The sequence below is a fragment of the Temnothorax curvispinosus genome, unplaced genomic scaffold (genome assembly GCF_003070985.1).
Source record: "Temnothorax curvispinosus isolate PA1 unplaced genomic scaffold, ASM307098v1 QBEX01015383.1, whole genome shotgun sequence".
Taxonomy (NCBI): Eukaryota; Metazoa; Arthropoda; class Insecta; order Hymenoptera; family Formicidae; genus Temnothorax; species Temnothorax curvispinosus.
In genome coordinates, this window is record NW_020225163.1 from 56475 (window position 1) to 74790 (window position 18316).

At 37.6% G+C, this 18316-nt stretch overlaps 3 protein-coding genes across 5 annotated transcripts; 2 read left to right on the forward strand and 1 right to left on the reverse strand.

The window, feature by feature from the left end:
* Positions 1 to 44: 44 nt before the first annotated feature.
* Positions 45 to 4722, forward strand: LOC112465606 (UPF0505 protein C16orf62 homolog). Its single transcript, XM_025033223.1, has 18 exons — positions 45 to 137; positions 251 to 338; positions 421 to 633; positions 707 to 866; positions 968 to 1176; positions 1260 to 1390; positions 1486 to 1662; positions 1741 to 2085; positions 2189 to 2289; positions 2370 to 2551; positions 2625 to 2768; positions 2871 to 3034; positions 3098 to 3260; positions 3480 to 3672; positions 3769 to 3908; positions 3976 to 4137; positions 4257 to 4523; positions 4614 to 4722. The coding sequence occupies exons 1-18, from the start codon at positions 121 to 123 to the stop codon at positions 4698 to 4700; spliced, it is 2943 nt and encodes a 980-aa protein (XP_024888991.1). The 5' UTR covers positions 45 to 120; the 3' UTR covers positions 4701 to 4722.
* A 10-nt stretch (positions 4723 to 4732) lies between these two features.
* LOC112465608 (4-aminobutyrate aminotransferase, mitochondrial) lies at positions 4733 to 9486 on the reverse strand. 2 transcript variants are annotated; one of them, XM_025033225.1, is made up of 10 exons: positions 9423 to 9486; positions 7562 to 7686; positions 7128 to 7295; positions 6783 to 6869; positions 6497 to 6692; positions 6251 to 6423; positions 6023 to 6163; positions 5779 to 5936; positions 5434 to 5702; positions 4733 to 5356 (listed from the first exon to the last, which is right to left on the reverse strand). In XM_025033225.1, exons 1-10 carry the CDS (start codon positions 9484 to 9486, stop codon positions 5241 to 5243), a joined length of 1497 nt encoding a protein of 498 aa, XP_024888993.1. In that variant the 3' UTR covers positions 4733 to 5240. The 2 variants fall into 2 exon arrangements, with proteins under 2 accessions (XP_024888993.1, XP_024888994.1); XM_025033226.1 differs by lacking the exon at positions 9423 to 9486 and having other exon boundaries at positions 7128 to 7335; positions 7562 to 7663.
* Positions 9485 to 17194, forward strand: LOC112465609. Of its 2 annotated transcripts, XM_025033227.1 has the most exons (8): positions 9485 to 11152; positions 14357 to 14422; positions 14854 to 15111; positions 15503 to 15612; positions 15691 to 15836; positions 15917 to 16115; positions 16230 to 16346; positions 16494 to 17194. In XM_025033227.1, the coding sequence occupies exons 2-8, from the start codon at positions 14363 to 14365 to the stop codon at positions 16609 to 16611; spliced, it is 1008 nt and encodes a 335-aa protein (XP_024888995.1). In that variant the 5' UTR covers positions 9485 to 11152; positions 14357 to 14362; the 3' UTR covers positions 16612 to 17194. The 2 variants fall into 2 exon arrangements, with proteins under 2 accessions (XP_024888995.1, XP_024888996.1); XM_025033228.1 differs by lacking the exon at positions 9485 to 11152 and having other exon boundaries at positions 11170 to 14422.
* The last annotated feature ends 1122 nt before the right edge of the window (positions 17195 to 18316 follow it).

Consider the following 18316-nt stretch of genomic DNA (forward strand, 5'->3'; position numbering starts at 1 on the left):
TGTGTCGGTCAGTCGGTGCGCTTTTTAACGTCAGGTTTCGGTGCCGCATAATGAACTGCACAATATCGGCGTGATTACGCTCCTACTTGTGACTTGAGAAGAGTCTCGACGCGATTAAACATGACGGAGATAGAATGGTGAGAGAATTAATTTTCGTTCAAGTGTCTGCTCACGCTGTTGTTCTCGATATCATATAATAAAACTTTGATACTCTAACATAAGAAAAATCATACAAGAAACTTTATTGCAGGATATCAAAGCCCATGGAATATGGGACTGTGAAGTTTGCGTGCCTAGAAGAAACTACGGATCATCCTTTGAAACCAGTTGTAATCACTGTAAGAATAGCCTCTCTTTTACTGGAGTATCACAAATATTTCCATTTCTACAATCATAGAAAATTTTTTTACAATGATATAGCTGATTGATGGACGTAGCGCAGCTAGACGCAGTGCGTTGCGAAGTACAAGTACCAGTTCCTCTACTGGAACACCTACCCCAACGCACACACCAGTTCCTGCAAATCCACTGAGCGATCCATTGTTAAGTCATCCTTCCTTGGATGGTTCTGATCCCCTTACACAATTTGTTCGAGAAGAATTGGATCCTCTCTCTAAGATGGCTGCAGATGAAGTAATATATATAGTTTATAATATTTTTATTTTATAGTATCTTTATCACAATGTGTTTATTATCTATGTTATAGTGGGATTATTCTAATGTCGCACCTGCGAGTAAAAAATCAAAAGATACGGCAGAGGAGTTGGTAGAGCCATGGTCTGTTAGACGTTCCGCTATATTGAGCAAATACACAACTTCCGAAAAATTATCGATTGTAACCAGTTTCTTACCAGGTGGAGAGAAAGGTACTTACTTTTTCAAAAAATTAACGATTAATTTAATTTTGTAAAATTATTTAAATACATTATTGTTTATTTTAAATTGTCGCAATATTGCTTTATCACAGTTGTAGTGAAAGTTCAGCCAAGCGGGCCGATGGTCGACAAGGTAAAAACGCGACTTGAACAATTAGACGACTTTGAAGAGGGTTCTGTCAGGCAAATGTTGGACTTGTCGCAGCAACAGTATACCGCGCGAATCGAACAATTAAACAATGAACTAGTACAAGCGTGGCATTCCGATCAAAGAGTGAAGGCGCTCAAAATTGCAATACAGGTTTTGATACATTTGTTCAGCTCCTATGAGAAAGCTTAGAGCAAGAAACTTACGATTTAGATATTAATGCTAAATTATTTCAGTGTGCAAAATTATTAGTAGATACATCTGTAATGGCTTTTTATCCGAGCAAGTTTGTTCTCATCACAGATATTTTGGATATCTTTGGAAAACTTGTGTACGAGAGATTGAAAGTGAAGGCTGAGTATTACAAGTAATTATTATATGTATTTTTTAACTTATTTTGTAACTGCATTTTATATTTTGCGGATTATCGCACAGTTGCTAATAGTGATATTTCTCTCGTAGACCAGGAAGTAAAGTACCTACGAGCTTGCCCGATAATTTTACACCTGATATGGTTCCTGAGAATGCAAAGGAAACGTGTCGGAATTGGTTTTACAAGATAGCTTCTATACGCGAACTAGTACCGCGTTTATATGTTGAAATGGCTATAATAAAATCTTACAGTTTTCTAACGACGAGGTAAGGCTCTCGTAATAGACATTCATAATATTATAATAATATAAAAATTAATATATTAAAACAATATTTTCATTTTAGCGAATTTAATACTGCTCTACTGCGTATAACTCGTATGATAAGAGGTATCGGAAATCCGTTGATAGCGGTTTACGCGAGATGTTATTTATGTCGCGTGGGATTGGCATTGAACAAAACATCAGATTTTGAGTTTGTGAGGGAGAATTTGTACGACTTTCTCTTTACATATCAGCAGCTATTTGGTACTGCTGTGAAAAATGAAATAATGAAACAAAACGTCACCTTGCATTCGTATCTTAATTTGTACTCACCAGCTTTGGATTGGGTCGTACAGGTTTTGGTGGCAACATCACCCGAGAGCCTTCTTGAAGAGGTTTTATCTCGATGTAAAAAGCAAAAGAAGGGGTAAATAAATAGGTATTTTATACCTATTATACCTATATATTTATACCTTTAATTTGTCTTTAATCTATTAATTTTTACGTAATTGACATATACATGTTTTCAGATCATTATTATTAAATACAGTACTGACTGCATTTAAACCGACGTATATTGCTGCACGTGCAATGGACTTCGTCAATTTAATAGTAGCGAGCGAAGACGATGGTACTGAGATTAAAGAATTAAGAAATGTATATGTATTTAATTTAGAGATATTACAGGATTTTCTTTTTTTACCTCGATAGGATATCCTCAGTATCTCTTATATCGAAGTTTGGGAGAATGTCTTGTGCGAGAATCTCCGCCGAAAGAAGATTGTCAATCGGTGCTCAACGTGATATGGAAGTATATAACGGACCTCACAGATCCCAATAAATTCATGCATTGCATCGAGATTTGGATTCAGTTCACCGTTATACACTTTTCTGTAAGTTGTATGAATAATAATAATAATACTTCATATCAAATTAAATTATTATAATATGTAATATGTGTTACAGGTAAACGAATTAAATTTGTTTTTCGGCAAAATAATAGACCGGCTACGACCAAACAAAGTTTTCGAAAATTATTATCCACAGTTGCAGAATATTGTTGAGAAGATAGTCGCCCACACGCAAGATTTTGAATCGCTGCTTGCCATAGTAACTATCCTTGCATTTATATAACCGCACATTATTCGTATTTATTTAATAAATTATGTTAAAACGTTCGATCTATCACAAATAATTTGACAATTTTTGCAGGACAATTTTTTACCCCTAATTGACTTGTTTCACAAAGAAAGTGTTAAGGTCGAAGTTTGTAAAACTGTTATAGAAGGATTAAGTGCACAAAACGGGCCTATTACAGATCCTATTATTATAAACGCTCTGATGTTTATCGCAAGAATAATGCACGATTCCGTTAGGTATGTCAATTTAATTTCGCGATTATACAGTTTATTCTGATCTTTAAAATCAAACAAATGCAGTGCTCTGACCGTCGAAGATGAGAAACGACAGATCGGACAATTAATATGTGGCCTAGTACAACGAGTAGATTATGGTCGCGATTTCGAGAAGCAGCTTAGTTTCTACGCAGAGGCCAGGGCGGCATTTCCTAATCTTGATAGCGTTCATATACAACTTGTGCAGGTATGTAATACATACGTGGGTAGTCTGAAAAGTTTTGAGCCTCAAACCTTATTTTTTCGGTCAAATTCGGTCAAATTTTTCAACATAGTCTTCTTTTAAGTCGATGTTAGGCTCAAAACTTTTCAGACTACCCTTGTATACCTTTACAGGAAGAACAGTTGCTAATCTATATCAAGATAAAACTTTTAGTGGTAATTAAATCATTGCTTTTGTATTTAGTGCGTGAATCGATTATCAGTTGATACCAGAAAGATAGTACGTGGCCACCATACGAGGAGAACGTCGGCATTTGTACGCGCCTGTGCCGCCTTCTGTTTCATCACTATACCGTCGTTAACTTTAGTCCATACACGTCTGCAATTGTATCTACTGTCTGGACAGGTCGCCCTATTGAATCAATGTCTAGGCCAAGGTGCGAGTCAAATTAATTCTTTTTTTAACATTAACATATAACATATTGCTTTTATTTATCTCGTCAATTTACGTGCGTAAACCGGCATTTTTTCAGCCGATGCCTGCTTTAAGGCTGCTTTAAGTTTAGTTCCGGAAATGCCGAAAACCATCGATATCGATGGAAGACAGAAAAGCTCGCAGCCGTACTTGCTCTCATACTTATCGAATTTCTTGTCTACATTATTAGTAGTTCCCGTAAGTATACTGATATGCGCTACGTTTTATAATTTTATGATTTTAAGATTGCTTTGTACTATATTAGGATAGCCCAGAGCATGGTGTCCTGTACTTGATGAGAGGCTTGCTCAATGCTGTTCAACGTTACTTCGAAGAGAATACCTCAACTAAGCCATATTTGTATTTACGTGTACTCGATCTTCTTTCAACGGTAGCGCAGGAAAATTATCCATATCATATCGATAAGGTACCTCATACTTTCGTGTATATTTCGTGTAAGAACAATTAAATAACCCAAATTTCATGACACTTAAAAATTAGAGAAATTAATTACGAACTAAGATCTATCACATAATGGCATTTCAGGTTGACTCAAATGATAAATTGTATGGATCTGATCAGAAATTTATTGGTGAAGTCAATAAAATATGTTCGAAGATTGTTGAGGAAATCTTGAGTCATCTCAAGTATCTTGGATCTATCGAGCAATTTGATAAACAATCGGCGCTAGCACTCGAACTATTTAATTGCTTTATTATTCGTGCAGATTTACGGGATACTGCATTAGCGAATATGGCTGTAAATTTGTGGCACTTGTCACAACGACATGGTTCGGTGGATTCTAAAGTTACGGTAAATACGCATTTGCAGTAATCAGGAATTCGATTTTTAATACATTGTTTTATTTTTGTAATCTTTAATTATCTCGAATATTTTTTTCAGATGAGGACGAAGGCTTACATGACACAGAAGAGTCATCATCAAGAATATGAGCATTTTACCGAAATACTCAGGAAAATGTCGAGATGAAGGACATTGGAAGTTTTCGATAACAATCAGAACAGCTTAAACATTTTTTATTGGCAGTTTTTTTAGAAGACATTTTGTAATTGTGCAATAATTTTTCCAATTATATCAATCAAGCCAATTAGCAAATAATAGCAGGAAGATAAAATAAAATATAAATTATAAAAATTGTTAATCACTTTATACTAAATTTTCTAAAATATAGCAAATATTGTTCAAAATATTGAAATATATAAATAATCGATGTAAAAATTTATACTCAATAAAGATATCACTTACAGTTCTACATTTGTTACGGAATACATTCATATCATAATTTTGCACATTTTCTAGAACACATCGAACGATATTTGTTACACACATTTATAAGACAATACAGTTGATTAGTTCGTCATTAATTCGTCATTTGTCATAAACTATTCCATAATATAACTGCCATAGAAAAATAATGATTATTTTATCATAGACTTCGTATATCTCTGTGAACACTCCATAATGGAAGACATCTGATTTGGAAGACACAAGAAATCACCAGGATTATTCTTATTTTCTTAACACAGAACGAAGTGCGTCCAGAAATATATCGGCATGACGCTCTGTGAAAGTCAACGCAGGCCTCAGCCGCACGGCTTGGCTACCGCATCCACCTGTCTGGATACCTAACAAGAACACGAAAAGCACGAAAACGTGAAAGATATTCTTAGCGCTCGCATTTTACATTGCGATATCACCTTACCTCTCGTTGCAAGTTTCTTGATGATGTTGTCTCGCATTTCAGGCGAGGCGCAATTAAACGCTATGAAAGTTCCACGTCCACGCACTGCGCTGATTGTAGCAGAATGCTCTTTTTGCATATCCATCAAATGTTTCAATACATAGTCGCCGACGCGCGTAACCCTATCCAAAAGATTCTCCTTTTTGATCGTTTTTATAATCGCTTCGAGCAGTATCACTTTGCCGGGATCTCCCATCCAAGTATTGAACACACGATATGACAGTTTCGGTCTGCGATGTGCAGGGCGAATTAAACGTTAATACTTAAAACACGACGTTATCGCTTTATCGTAAAAAAAATATTTACTTTAGATCCTCCAAGTGATAATAACCGCCCATTTGCATTTTCTTGCTGAAAGTCATCACGTCGGGTGGGGTATCTAAATTGAAGTGTTCGTGGCACCACATTTTTCCCGTTGGTCCGCCACCAGTTTGCACTTCGTCGATAAGTAACGCAGCTCCGTGCTAAAATATTTCAATGCAACATTTTAATGCAATATATCTTTTCTTACAACGCACAGTGAGATAATTGTGAGCCGCACGCTTTATACCTTCCGCGTCACGCGTTGAAGTTCCTGAAAGAATTCTGGCGACGCGTGATTATCGCCGCCTTCCGCTTGAATAGGCTCAATTATCACGCCAGCTACTGGTATTTTCTTTTCGTTTTTGTACTTCTCGAATAGTTCCTCGACCTGAAACATATCGTCATGCTCTTAAATTCTTCTCTCATACATGCGAAACGCTCAAAAAGACATTTAAGAGTAGTGACTTGACGATACCTCCGCGAGGCAACGCTTATCTTCGTGCTTGTTTTCTCGCACGTTCTCCTCTAAAGGATATTTGTACTCTGGAAAAGAGGCGATAGGCCAGTCGAAAGCCGGTATATCCATTTTGTGAATGTACTTGCTGTGAGTCGTTGAAAGGACACCTAAGGTTCTTCCATGAAAGCTACCTAACGATATTAAATATTTCGTAAAGATTCCTAATTAAAATGGAACTTGTTTTCATTCGGACAGGTGACTGACCTTTAAAGGACATAATAGAGTATCGAGGTGAACCGGGAATTTGATTTATCATACATGACTCTATCTCTTCCTTCGTGAACGGCGCTCTTTGCCTTTGTTTCTCGGCGTACCAAATAAAAATGTTTTTAAAAGCGTTCTCGTTGGAACAAGAACCGCACATCATTGTTGTGATGTGCGATAATCCGGGTGGTGCAAACTGTTCAAAAAAATAATAATTCATATTTATATCGCGCGAAAAGTGATGGACGATAAAAAATTCATTATAATTTTACGATATATATATTACCTCTTTCTTAAGCAGAACATCCTTTAATCTATTAGGCCAATCTTTCCCTGGAAAGACACCTAATGCAGGCCTATTCGCTATAATTTTCTGGAAAAAGACATAATATATCATTCACAATTTTTTGTACATACACGCTTGGACACCATCTACTCCACGTAAAACAAAATAATTCGCAATGTATTCCAAGAATATCGGATTATTAAAATTTAATCCAATATTGTACATATGCTGTATATAGTTAAAACTCAAGTGATATATCATGTAGGAGGAGATTAGCATGTAAATTCCGTATATGAGAAAAATAAATACGGTACTCCGCGACGAAATGCCTTTTATATCACTCACTTGATTAACGGGATCGCCGAGAGCCTCCAACATAGCCGGATGATTGTACCCTAGGGGCATTGATGAGATTTGCATATAAACGTCCAGCAACGCGTTCCCGTCAACGTCTATTATGTAATTACCGGCGGATTTTTCATAGTCTGCGAAGAATTGTACGGAAGACGCTTGCTGAAGTCACAGATTTCAACATTGTAAACCCATTTCGTCTCTGGCATATTTACAAAAGATATTTCGCATTATTACTCATATTTTAAATATATACACTTCGATTCTACAATTATAGCAATTCTATGTAACAACGGTAAAGTTATAACTTTCAAACTATCGAATTGAAATATGAGCTATAGGCGAAGCACTCAAAACATCAGCAGATAGCAATTTAATTGATAATCATGCCGTGACGTCACCCAAAGAATCAAGAGTGCCTGACGTACTTGAATCGTATTTAATTCTTGTAGCAAGCTGCGCGATCGAGGACCCGGTATCTCCGTCGTAAGTACCGGCCCTTCTGGTTCCCTCGGCACCGAACCGGTTAAGCATCTCTTCCACGTTGTAATGCCTGCACGACAACCATTATACTCTTATATTTAAATATATATATCCTCCTATGTACAATTTAAATATATACGCATTTTCTTCGCAGAGAAACATACACGTATATACATGCATATAAAAGATTCTCTGCGCTTTTGGATTTTGCCGACATATCCATATCCGAGCAGAAAAACAATTTAACTCGCTAAATTGTTCAACAACTGCGGTGATCCAGTTCTATTGACGATAGTTAAGGCTGATTACTTGATTTATTACTGCGATTTTACGTGTTCGAACCCCCTCGTAAATCATTATGTTGCAAATTGCAATGTGCAATGACGTGATATACATAAGTCGCAGACGCGGTAACGTAGAAACTAGAGTATGAATAAAGAAAATACAGATTGCAACGTTTTCCGTATTGGACAAAGAGACTATTAAAAGCAAGGAGTTCTGGATATAGAAATCGGAATTAAAAGATTAAATTCTCATTTAATCATAACTGATTATAAAATATAATAAACGTGATTTTGATCGAGAGAACATGTTTTGGATGAGCTCTCCTATCTCAGATATCAAATGTTTGTCTGATATCTGAGATACTTTATATCAGCAGATAGGACCCAATCGTTCAAATTTGCTAAGTAACAAAGTTGACGATACGCAATATGCTTACTTTCCGCGTTATTAAATATAGATTCCAAACAATTTGAGCTTTTCGCTTCCTTTTTCATCAGAATTGATTGTTTAAATTTTTCTAAAATTATAACGATTCTCTTTGGATTACATATATTTTGCTGGTACTTTTTATTTAATTTATTTTACCACTGAGGAAAATTGTGATTCTAAATATTTGACAATCGTTATTAATATATATTAACATTATTTATTATGTGTCAATATTTTCGATTTAACTTTTACTATTTAAATCTTCGTTCTCTTATCGAGGTGCAAAAATATTAAAAACAAAGATTTTCGGAAAGGATTTTCGGAAAGGATTCGAAGTCGAAATTAAAAGATTACTTTCTCATTTAATGATTATAAAATATAAGATATAATATATAATAAACATGATTTTGACTGAAAGGACAAGTTTTGGGTGAGCTCTCCTATCTCAGATATCAAATGTTTGTCTAAGATACTTTATATCAGGAGATATGACCCATTCATTAAATGTTTATTTTTAATTAAACTCTATAAAAATAATTAGTAAATTTGTTCGTTGAGATCTTAAATTTTTATTCCATAAATAATTTTCTTTGCGAGAGAGAAGATTTTAAAGTAGTAGAACTGTATTTTGTACAAAACTGATTTAAAATTAACATTACAACGTCCGAGATCGTGACGAAAGTAAACATTCTTTATCTGCGTGCTATTTAAAATTTCGGATGAGATAACGACGGAATAACGATAGGATAGTGAAAGATACTCGTATTAATAGCACTCTTTACTAAAGATACAACGTTAAAAGTATTTTCGTTAAAAATACACCGAGAACTACACTGTGAAAGAGTTAATATATTAATTTTTCTTTCAATGTTATTTATTTCCTTTTTGCCTTTTTTGCAATCGTTATGCACCGCACAGGGATTTAAGATTCGCGGGCGGACGGCGAAGCAGCTGGAACCGAGATGAATTTATCGATTTTGTCACGGTCCACACAGCGTTCGCGATAGAGCGGCATGCTCCCGAATAGATTCTTGTCATCCATTATGTGAACTACACCCATTTTCGAGTTTGACGAAGAGGAAGTATAAATACCGTTTAGCAGCCATCGGAGCGAGGTCCGCCCACTCAACGCGCGGTGATACTTGTTAACGAGCATTTCCGTTTGAGACAAGAGCACGGATACAAGAGGGCTGTTTTCTCAGCAACGTCGTCTCTGCCGAAGGGATGGAGCCGTACTGGTCGCTGATACGCGCTGATAGCGTTCACCCGGTAAAAAGAGCCGGAGAGTCTCGTGGGGGCGCGAGTTGCTGGAGCAGCCGCTCTTCTGCTCCGAGGAAGAGAGAGAGCGAGAGAGAGAGAGAGAGAGAGAGAGAGAGAGAGAGAGAGAGAGAGAGAGAGAGAGAGAACTCCTCTTGCGTGTCGCTCCTCGTCGTAGAGACTTATGATTGGTCTATTTCAGAGCGCTGAATACCACAAATATCAATATTCCATCCAATATACTATTTAAAAAGAAAAATCAGCACGTACTGCAAATATTTGGCAGCGCATGCATGTGAAAGATACCGAAGGCGTTTGAAGGCCAAAAAAAAACGTCACTCTCTTTTCGCGATGCTCTGACTGCGAAAGCAGTCGCTGATTAATGCGAGGTATCAAATTGTCCTTGCTTGCACAACTGTCTGTCTATATATCTGTCGCTGTCAACGAATACCGTTGCGCTTCGTGTCAGGAATAGTACTACAATTCCAACGGTTTTACGTGGTGTGATACGGTGAAAGTGAAAGTGAAATTGAAAGTACAAATTCGGGCTTTTCTCTGTTATGTTATATTGTGCCACTTAAATGTACAACAAAATTTTACATATTTCCCGGAAAGAAGTCTTTCTTTTATTGTTTACCTGTCACATGTTCACGTATGTGTTTATCGCAGTCATTTATGCTAAGTTATGCCGCATAACTAATTTGTAATTTGATGTTAATTTGACGTTAATTTGCTGTTAATTTGATGTTAATTTGATGTTAATTAAATTGGTATAATTAATTAATTAAAATAATAGAGAGATTCTATTATATGTCGTGCATATATTATTCACAAGAATTATCGAATTTCACGGCAATCGTTATTTGACTGCCACTAAACAATACATAATATGTATGTATATCTGTATGGACACGTGCGCTCTCAGCACACATAGCTGAAAGTGTTTGAGCTGCACTTGACCCCATTACGAAAGGCGGAAGGCAAATAACCAAATAACCAGTTATGATCGCCTTTGTCTCGAGGCAGACAGTATAAAGAAATCGATGACCGGACAGGTTTCGGATGAAAATAATGCACCAATCCGTCAGTCGGTGGATCTTGCTGGACAGAATAAGGATACCCACATTTTTCCCAAGGCTCGAATACGAACTTGGTGCTCGAACGCGCGCGAGAACGCGAACGACCATTCAGACCTTCGGTCGACGATACGATTTCGAGCGGAATGCCGAATGGACCGATCGAGGATTTTCCAGCTTCCATACACTCGGATCATCCCCCACTATGTTAGCCGGGGCCCATCCGACTTCCTACCTGAAAACCACGCCTCAAGTCCTGTGTGCTCACGGTTGGAGGTGGCCGTGTTTTTGGGCAGCTCGGGCCGCGCGCGACGCGCACGCACATTGTCACTCGCGTGAACGCGCTCGAGCGGATCCGTCCGATTGTGCGGAACTGTCCTCCTGGGTGACTACCTGCGACCGCGAAGAGCAACCCCGTCGGAACCGATCACGTTGCCCGTCGATTTTCACCTGCTTAACAATCCGATCAGACTGAGCACGTGCACTCGAGTGAGTATGACTTTACATACATACAGGGTACAGATATACCCTACGTGTCGTAATTTACAATTTTAACGTACAACGAAGTACGAAAGCCGGCGAATTGGGTTCTGCGACCCAATCCGAAAACGCATTCAGACAACACGCGTGTCTAAAAGACGTCGTAAAGACATCTTTTAGACATGCGAGTTACCGGAGCATTTAATTGTAGGATCAACGTTGATTATTTCCAAGATCGATCACATAAGGATTCTCTGCCAGGAAGTTTTTATACGAAAAGTAATAGCCAATTATCGATAAATTGCGTTGGATCTCTCGCATAATTTGTTCTAAGTCGATCGAAATAGCTCGCGACACGAAATCTCGTATTTAAACTCGATTGCATTTGTAATCTCTATAGTCTTGAGATAAATTTGTTCCATTCCCGCAACCTTGGCTTGACGTGGAAACAGGAGGCGTGTTAGTCTCCTTTTTTCCTTTCTCTCCCTTATTTTGTTATGTCGCCGTATTCTGAAACCGGTGTAACCCGGCGAACCCGATTTCAATGACTTCGCGGTTAGATGAGTCGTCGAGCTCTACACTTGATATTGATAAATTCGGAAAAACTACAAACAATAATGTGATTTAACTATTTATCAGAATACTATAAAGCGTGCATTGATCGTTAATAATTTTTTAATGTTTATTGTAGTCAAAAAACGATCTGGAGAGAGCCTCGAGGTTTCGCGCCTTCGTTTCCAACTCTTGTATTAACACAATTAATATAATTTATATTAATTTTAGAGCAACAAAGGTTTTGTAAGCGTTTATATATATCACGAGTTTATTATAACCGATAAGGTGAACTGTGTGTATTCGCGAATAACCCATAATTTATGACTGCAACTTTCGAATCGCGCCGACCGATCCAATAATACGAAGAGAATACGATACAAGGAAGATTCAAATGCCGGTAACTTATGATCGCTCGTTATGCGGCTTATTGGCTTATCTCTACATTTTTTTCCGCTCGCTCGACATATTTATGAATCGAGATATAATAAGCCAGTCAATAAAAATTTCACTAGGTTCGGCCGGAACACAAGTTTGCTAACGGGAGGTCTTGTACAGTTAGAACATAATTTAGAACGTGAAGAAAAGACAAATTGCCATAGCCCTATAAATCCGCCAAATTTAACGAAAGAAGGTGAATCCCATAACTTCAGAAAAGAATTGATCATAAACGATGTTCAGTGAAGGATAACGTAAAATTTTAACCATCGGAATCGCTTCTTTCCGGTCATTCGCTTCACGAAGGAATCCGGTACGATATTTGGCTTGTGTCTATTCCCGAAAGCTAAAGTACCACTTATCTCGCACTTTATGACCGCGATTAGAATCGCCTCCTCTAAAAATCGGCCCTCGTGGGAGGAATTTCGGTGCTAAAATCGCGGAACGGCGAGAAGATCGGGAAGGAGGGAGGAACATATTGTTGTCAGAACTAAACAGCCTTAGTGTTAAAAGTGTTAGATTTATACTTCCCATCGTTGTCCCGCTATGTCGTTTCGAATTCCATTATGTCGCATCTTCACCTATCTCGCGCGAACTCAACGAGGCGTCCCTTCCAAGAGCATTGACTGTGATGCTCTCCTTCGTTTATCACTGCGATTTGATAGTACCAGCTTGCTCTCGGCGAAGGTTAACCGGCTCTGTTTTACATTCGATGAATCTTTGGTTTTATTTAGACTACAGGGCGAATGTATCTCATTGTAGCTCCACGAATCCTGCTATGGCAGAGTCTCTTTTGACCAGTAATTTAACTACATAAATGAGATTTGTGACAATAAAAAATTGAGACCCCACAAAAACAATACAATCTATGTGTAACGATCATGTGTTAGGAATATCATATACGTATATAATTAATATTAATTTAATATATTGATATTAATTTTTTTAATATTCATATTTTATCAGGATTAGGTATATTACATTATCAGATATTACATTATTGACGCGTTTGAGAATACAGTTATATCATCACATAAAAAATTTACGGAACTTATTACTTACCGTTATATTTATTTTCAAATCGAAGCAGCTGTTGCGAATGATGGTTCTACCTGATTGATATTCAACTAAGTATTCAACTTACAATTCAGCAGCTGATTGAGACTGCGGCACTTTAAATGGTTCATATTAGAGCCTAATGAAAGACCGTCACTTAAGATCATCACCATGTATCTCGTCGCGTGTCAAACAGCTGTCAATGACACGTGTACACGTCAATGAATTCTACTTCCGCTTTATGTACTAATCGACGTGTCAATAATAATCGATCAATAATGGCGATGAATTTTTATGAATAGCCGAAAGTAAAATAGATATTAAGATTTATTCTAGAAATAGATGTAAAAAAATTTTGTTTCGTCCGTTGAAAGAACGCACTTGGGACGGTTTTTGGCGCCGATCCTAATCCTACGCTACGTGTATCGCTTAATAATACGTGACATAAGTGCCAACGACGTTCTTCGCCATTATTGTCGTAACGACACCATTGGCACAATACACGTTGCTTCACTTTCTTACGCAAGATTCAGCTTCCCCCAGCTGATTCAAGGACGTCCGTCATGATCTTATTTCATTGTAATCTTGTCCCCCGACACTCGAAGGCGGAACTCATTATTATGCGACAGAAGCTTTGAACACGATGCCTAATTCCAGTTTGAAATAGATTTTCATGCCCCTTACAGGCTCCTGAAAACTTCTCCCAAAAGTTAAATGCGAGATGAATGCGATCGAAGTTTATATTTGATCGAGTTAATACTACAATTAATGCTCGATGTTGATGACATTGAATCACTTCATTTGTTTAGCGCGGATAGCTTTCCCAGACAGCACGCATGTCTAAAAAACGTCATGAAGACGTCTTTAAGATGTCTTTGCGACGTTTTTTTTAGACACGCGTGCTATCTGAGTTTCCTAGACTATATTCTATATAGTACCCCTAACAGCAAATGTATATTCTGAGAATGTTTAAAGGATATCGTAAAATATAAGATATTATAAGGACGTTCTCAGTATATTAATAAGTACATCCTTAGTATATTCTATAGATATACAAGATATTATTGCTGTTAGAGACATATTCGATTCATTGTATTTAAAAACCAAATCCCCTCAATCAAACACGAATAAATAGGAATACTTTACTAATTGCTGTAATGGTTTCAGGAAAAAATGATCACCAGGCATCAACGAAACAACATTCTGCTCGTAATATTATACCTCTTCATGCAAGTAAGATCATTTTTTTTAATAATTACGATAATTACGTAAACGAGATTAAAATTACGAACAGGACTTCCGCGCTCTCTTGATCGCACAAACGTTCCTCTTTTCATAAACTTACGTTTTAAGGAAATCTGAAAGGCCTTATTTTTGCCAGTGGCATCGAAAGTCCGACCGTACCAACTCGTTTTTCAATATACTCCTTAAATACGCCCAATAGCCTCGGACAATTCCGCCATTTCACAGCACTTTCCCAGCAGACGCGCCCTTAATAACTCACGCACGCGAGTAAAAGTTATAACGAGGCCGCCCATTTAATGACATTGCGTATATAGCGCGATCGAAGAAAGGTGCAGAGTAACAGTTTCATTTTTTTACACAATACCTTTTCTTATTCTTCTCGCTCTCGAACCTACCTTCGTCGCGAATCTTTGAAAAAGGTGCCTGACGTGATCCACGGACACGGAAGATTAATGGATCCTCCGTCGAGGAACGCGATGTGGAGGTTCGGCTATCCAAACCCCGTCAATTACAATGACAACGAACTTTTCTGCGGTGGTTATGCAGTCCATTGGCAGCAGAATAATGGCAAGTGCGGGGTTTGCGGGGACGCGCATCATTTGAGTCAGCCGCGCCCACACGAGGCCGGTGGCGAGTTCGCAAACGGGATCATTGTTCGACGATACACCGTGGGAGAGGTAATGTAACTTTTTGATGTTTTTGTACGTTATTATATTTGCACGCATGCAAATCTCATAGCAAGATTAAATAGCAATATTTCTAGACAGCCCTTGACAGCAAATGTATATTCTAAAAATGTTAAGAGGATATCGTAAAGCATAAGATGTTATAAGGATGTTCTCCATATATTAAGACATCCTTAGAATATTCTATAGATATACAGGATATTAATGCTGTTAGGGGCACTATATTCAGAATCGGGACCTCTTTAAAGATAACTTTAAGACGTCTTATGTCCCGATTTTGGACATGCTGTCTGGATTATTTCTTATGTTCTTACGAAAAAAAAATACGCTTGTAAGAAACTTATAATAATATAAGTACAATGTCAGTATAATCTGTTTGGAGGAAATCGAAGTGGAGATAGAGCTAACGGCCAACCATAACGGCTGGTTCGAGATGTATATTTGCCCCAACAACGATCCGTCGCGCGTGACAACGCCGGAGTGTTTCGCTTCGTAAGTGATCTCTACGCATTCGGTACGTATAAGACTGCTGATGCTGTCGCTAATATCACTAATCGCTTAATCGTCCAGCTATCCCCTGTACGTATCCGGGACGCAGAACGTACGTTTTGAGATTCCGCACGATACGGGAAAGAAGGGCATCATTAGGTACACGGTAACGTTACCACCGTATTTAACATGCTCGCAATGCGTCGTTCAATGGAATTATTACACAGGCACGAAATTTTATCGCGTATTACTTTTCGTCTTTTGTACTGAGAGCGATCTCTTAATCTCGTATGTGTTTTGCTATTAGGTAACATGTGGGGCACGTGTGAAAATGGCACGGAAGCCGTCGGATGCGGCAGGCCAGAAACCTTCCGAAACTGTGCCGACGTGAGCATCGTTACCAGCACCGGTGCAATACCGCCGCGGTTTCTGTATCAGAATGTTATCTACGAGCTGTACTCCGTAGCTCCGAAATTCTCGACCGCTCCGTTTGCTCGACCACTCAGGTGAGAATCGATTAGCGTTAAAGAGTATACGTTAATTCGTGCGCGCGTGTCAACCTCGAGCGCGCTTGATTGTTCTCGGTGTGACACGCACGTGCATGGATTTTACGATTTCAGGGCTCAAGTGTGCGAGCCAACCGCGGCTTATCGATACAGGCAGAATATGACCAATTGGTGTCAAGTGAATTGCATTCGCGTCCCGTCGAACTGTCCGCCAGGAATCTGTCATTGTCTGTGAGTATTAAATTGATTGCCGCGCGAGTTCAAGCAATAAATTGTCATTGACTCGGAATCGCATTAAAATATCAAACGGTCGTGACTTTCAATGTAGCATCTGCGTTTCGGAAATTCTCTCTGATCCTCGTTTCGACGTGATTACAGAAACACTTGTGACGCTATTGGAGATATTGCTGACAGACCTGGAGCGGACCAATACTGCCTAAGACGTTGCATGCGATATCCGTCCAATTGCCCGACCGATCGCTGTAACTGTTATTGAAACTGTGACCGATATTGACATTCTACATGCAGCGTTAAATGTGGGATGTGAATATGCATACCGTCGAATTAATAAAAGTCTGACTGTAATTTCACAGCGTGCGTATAATACTGTGGAAAAGTTTACACATATACACGTACACAAGAGAACGTTTTTCTTACCTTATCGTGGATTTTTCTTCCCGAAAAACTTTCAAGGAATGCTAAAAGTGTAAAGCCCCATTTTAAACGATCCGAGATTCAAGTCGGATTTCAAGATAGAATTCGATTTATAATTTTGTATTTTGTATATTTTGTTTTGAGGTATTTTAATGTATATTTTATATATGCAGGTATTTCGATTTTTCTAAATGTTTCTCTTTATTACACAGCACGTCCCAGGGAACAGCGTCGCGTGATTTCCACGTCAGTTTTTGGTCAGTCGTCAATTATCCTTTTATAATCACGTAATAATGACGTAAAAATAACAGGAATAAGTCACAGACCGATGAAAACGTTTCGAGACGTTGAAAAAACGTGATTTTATCTTTTTTTTGCCTTTTAATGACGTTTTAAAAACGTTTTAATAACTATAGAGGAAAATCAAAATTATATACAAAATGATTTTATTTGAAACAAGATGTGTTATATAAAATACACTGCATTTTATTTGTGTTTATTTAATTATTATCAGATTTAAAAAATAAAGGTACCATTAACTAAAATAAGGTTACGTTAACGTTACATCAATCTGATCAATCCAAAAGTGTGCCACACTTTATTATAAGAGTGAATTCCACGATACAACTGATACAAGTTGTGCAATTCCATGATTTATGCACCGTTCTCATTTCGGTGGTATCTCTACCACCGTTCATCATATTTTATTTACGAGAAACAGATCCCATCGGATAATCCGATATTTGCGTATATATTCTTTTAATTTGAAAATGACCTATCTGAAACGCATTATAAACGTTTTTAAATTGACTTTAATTGATTTTAAATTGTTAATTCACGCATCTTAAACGTCAGTTATTGGGTACATGATGTCTAGGACCGGTAATCAACTAATCACCACTTATCAATGTGAAAATCATGTGACGTTGTTGCCTGGGGTAAAATTATAAATAGAATTCTATCCCCCTAATGCGACGTGATCTGTAAATTGTCTAAAGTGGTCTTTTGAAGTAATAAACAGAAATATAATGCACACACCTACTTCCTGTAAAACGCGAGAGAGGGAAGGGACAAAAGAAACCGTATAATGGCACTATAATATTTAATATTAGGACATTCTATTGACAGCTTAAAATTTCACGCGTATATCACATATTATATACGTAATCATCAACATTCCCCGCGGCCTCACGCACGATATATCAAGATGCAGCTATGTTTAACGAAATGATGACGGTTCAACAATTTCACGCGCTTCCGATCGCCAACGAAAATTTATAATTAATAATACCAGAAAAACGTACGAGTCCATACGTTTTTTCGCAGCGATGATGTATTGTTTATGTATATTTTATACATTATGTAATCATAAATCTCTCCTCACTATAGTTTAACACTTTACAAAACTATATACACTAAAGCCATCTTTGTATCGTCTACAACGCTAGCTAGCAACATTTTCCTTTTCCTTTCATCTCTATATAACATGTTCTTTATATACATATATATATATATATATATATATATATATATATATATATATATAT

Excerpts from the sequence above, each read along its gene's own strand:
- LOC112465606 (XM_025033223.1), top strand. Across the intron at positions 2,086-2,188 it reads TGTAAAAAGCAAAAGAAGGG|ATCATTATTATTAAATACAG; the intron begins GTAAATAAATAG and ends ACATGTTTTCAG. Across the intron at positions 2,769-2,870 it reads TTGAATCGCTGCTTGCCATA|GACAATTTTTTACCCCTAAT; the intron begins GTAACTATCCTT and ends CAATTTTTGCAG.
- LOC112465608 (XM_025033225.1), bottom strand. The coding sequence starts at position 9,486 with ATGCTCGTTAACAAGTATCACCGCGCGTTGAGTGGGCGGACCTCGCTC. Across the intron at positions 7,296-7,561 it reads AAGAATTAAATACGATTCAA|CAAGCGTCTTCCGTACAATT; the intron begins GTACGTCAGGCA and ends CTGTGACTTCAG. Across the intron at positions 6,164-6,250 it reads ATAAGCGTTGCCTCGCGGAG|GTCGAGGAACTATTCGAGAA; the intron begins GTATCGTCAAGT and ends GATATGTTTCAG.
- LOC112465609 (XM_025033227.1), top strand. The coding sequence starts at position 14,363 with ATGATCACCAGGCATCAACGAAACAACATTCTGCTCGTAATATTATAC. Across the intron at positions 16,116-16,229 it reads CCGTTTGCTCGACCACTCAG|GGCTCAAGTGTGCGAGCCAA; the intron begins GTGAGAATCGAT and ends TTACGATTTCAG. Across the intron at positions 16,347-16,493 it reads CCAGGAATCTGTCATTGTCT|AAACACTTGTGACGCTATTG; the intron begins GTGAGTATTAAA and ends ACGTGATTACAG.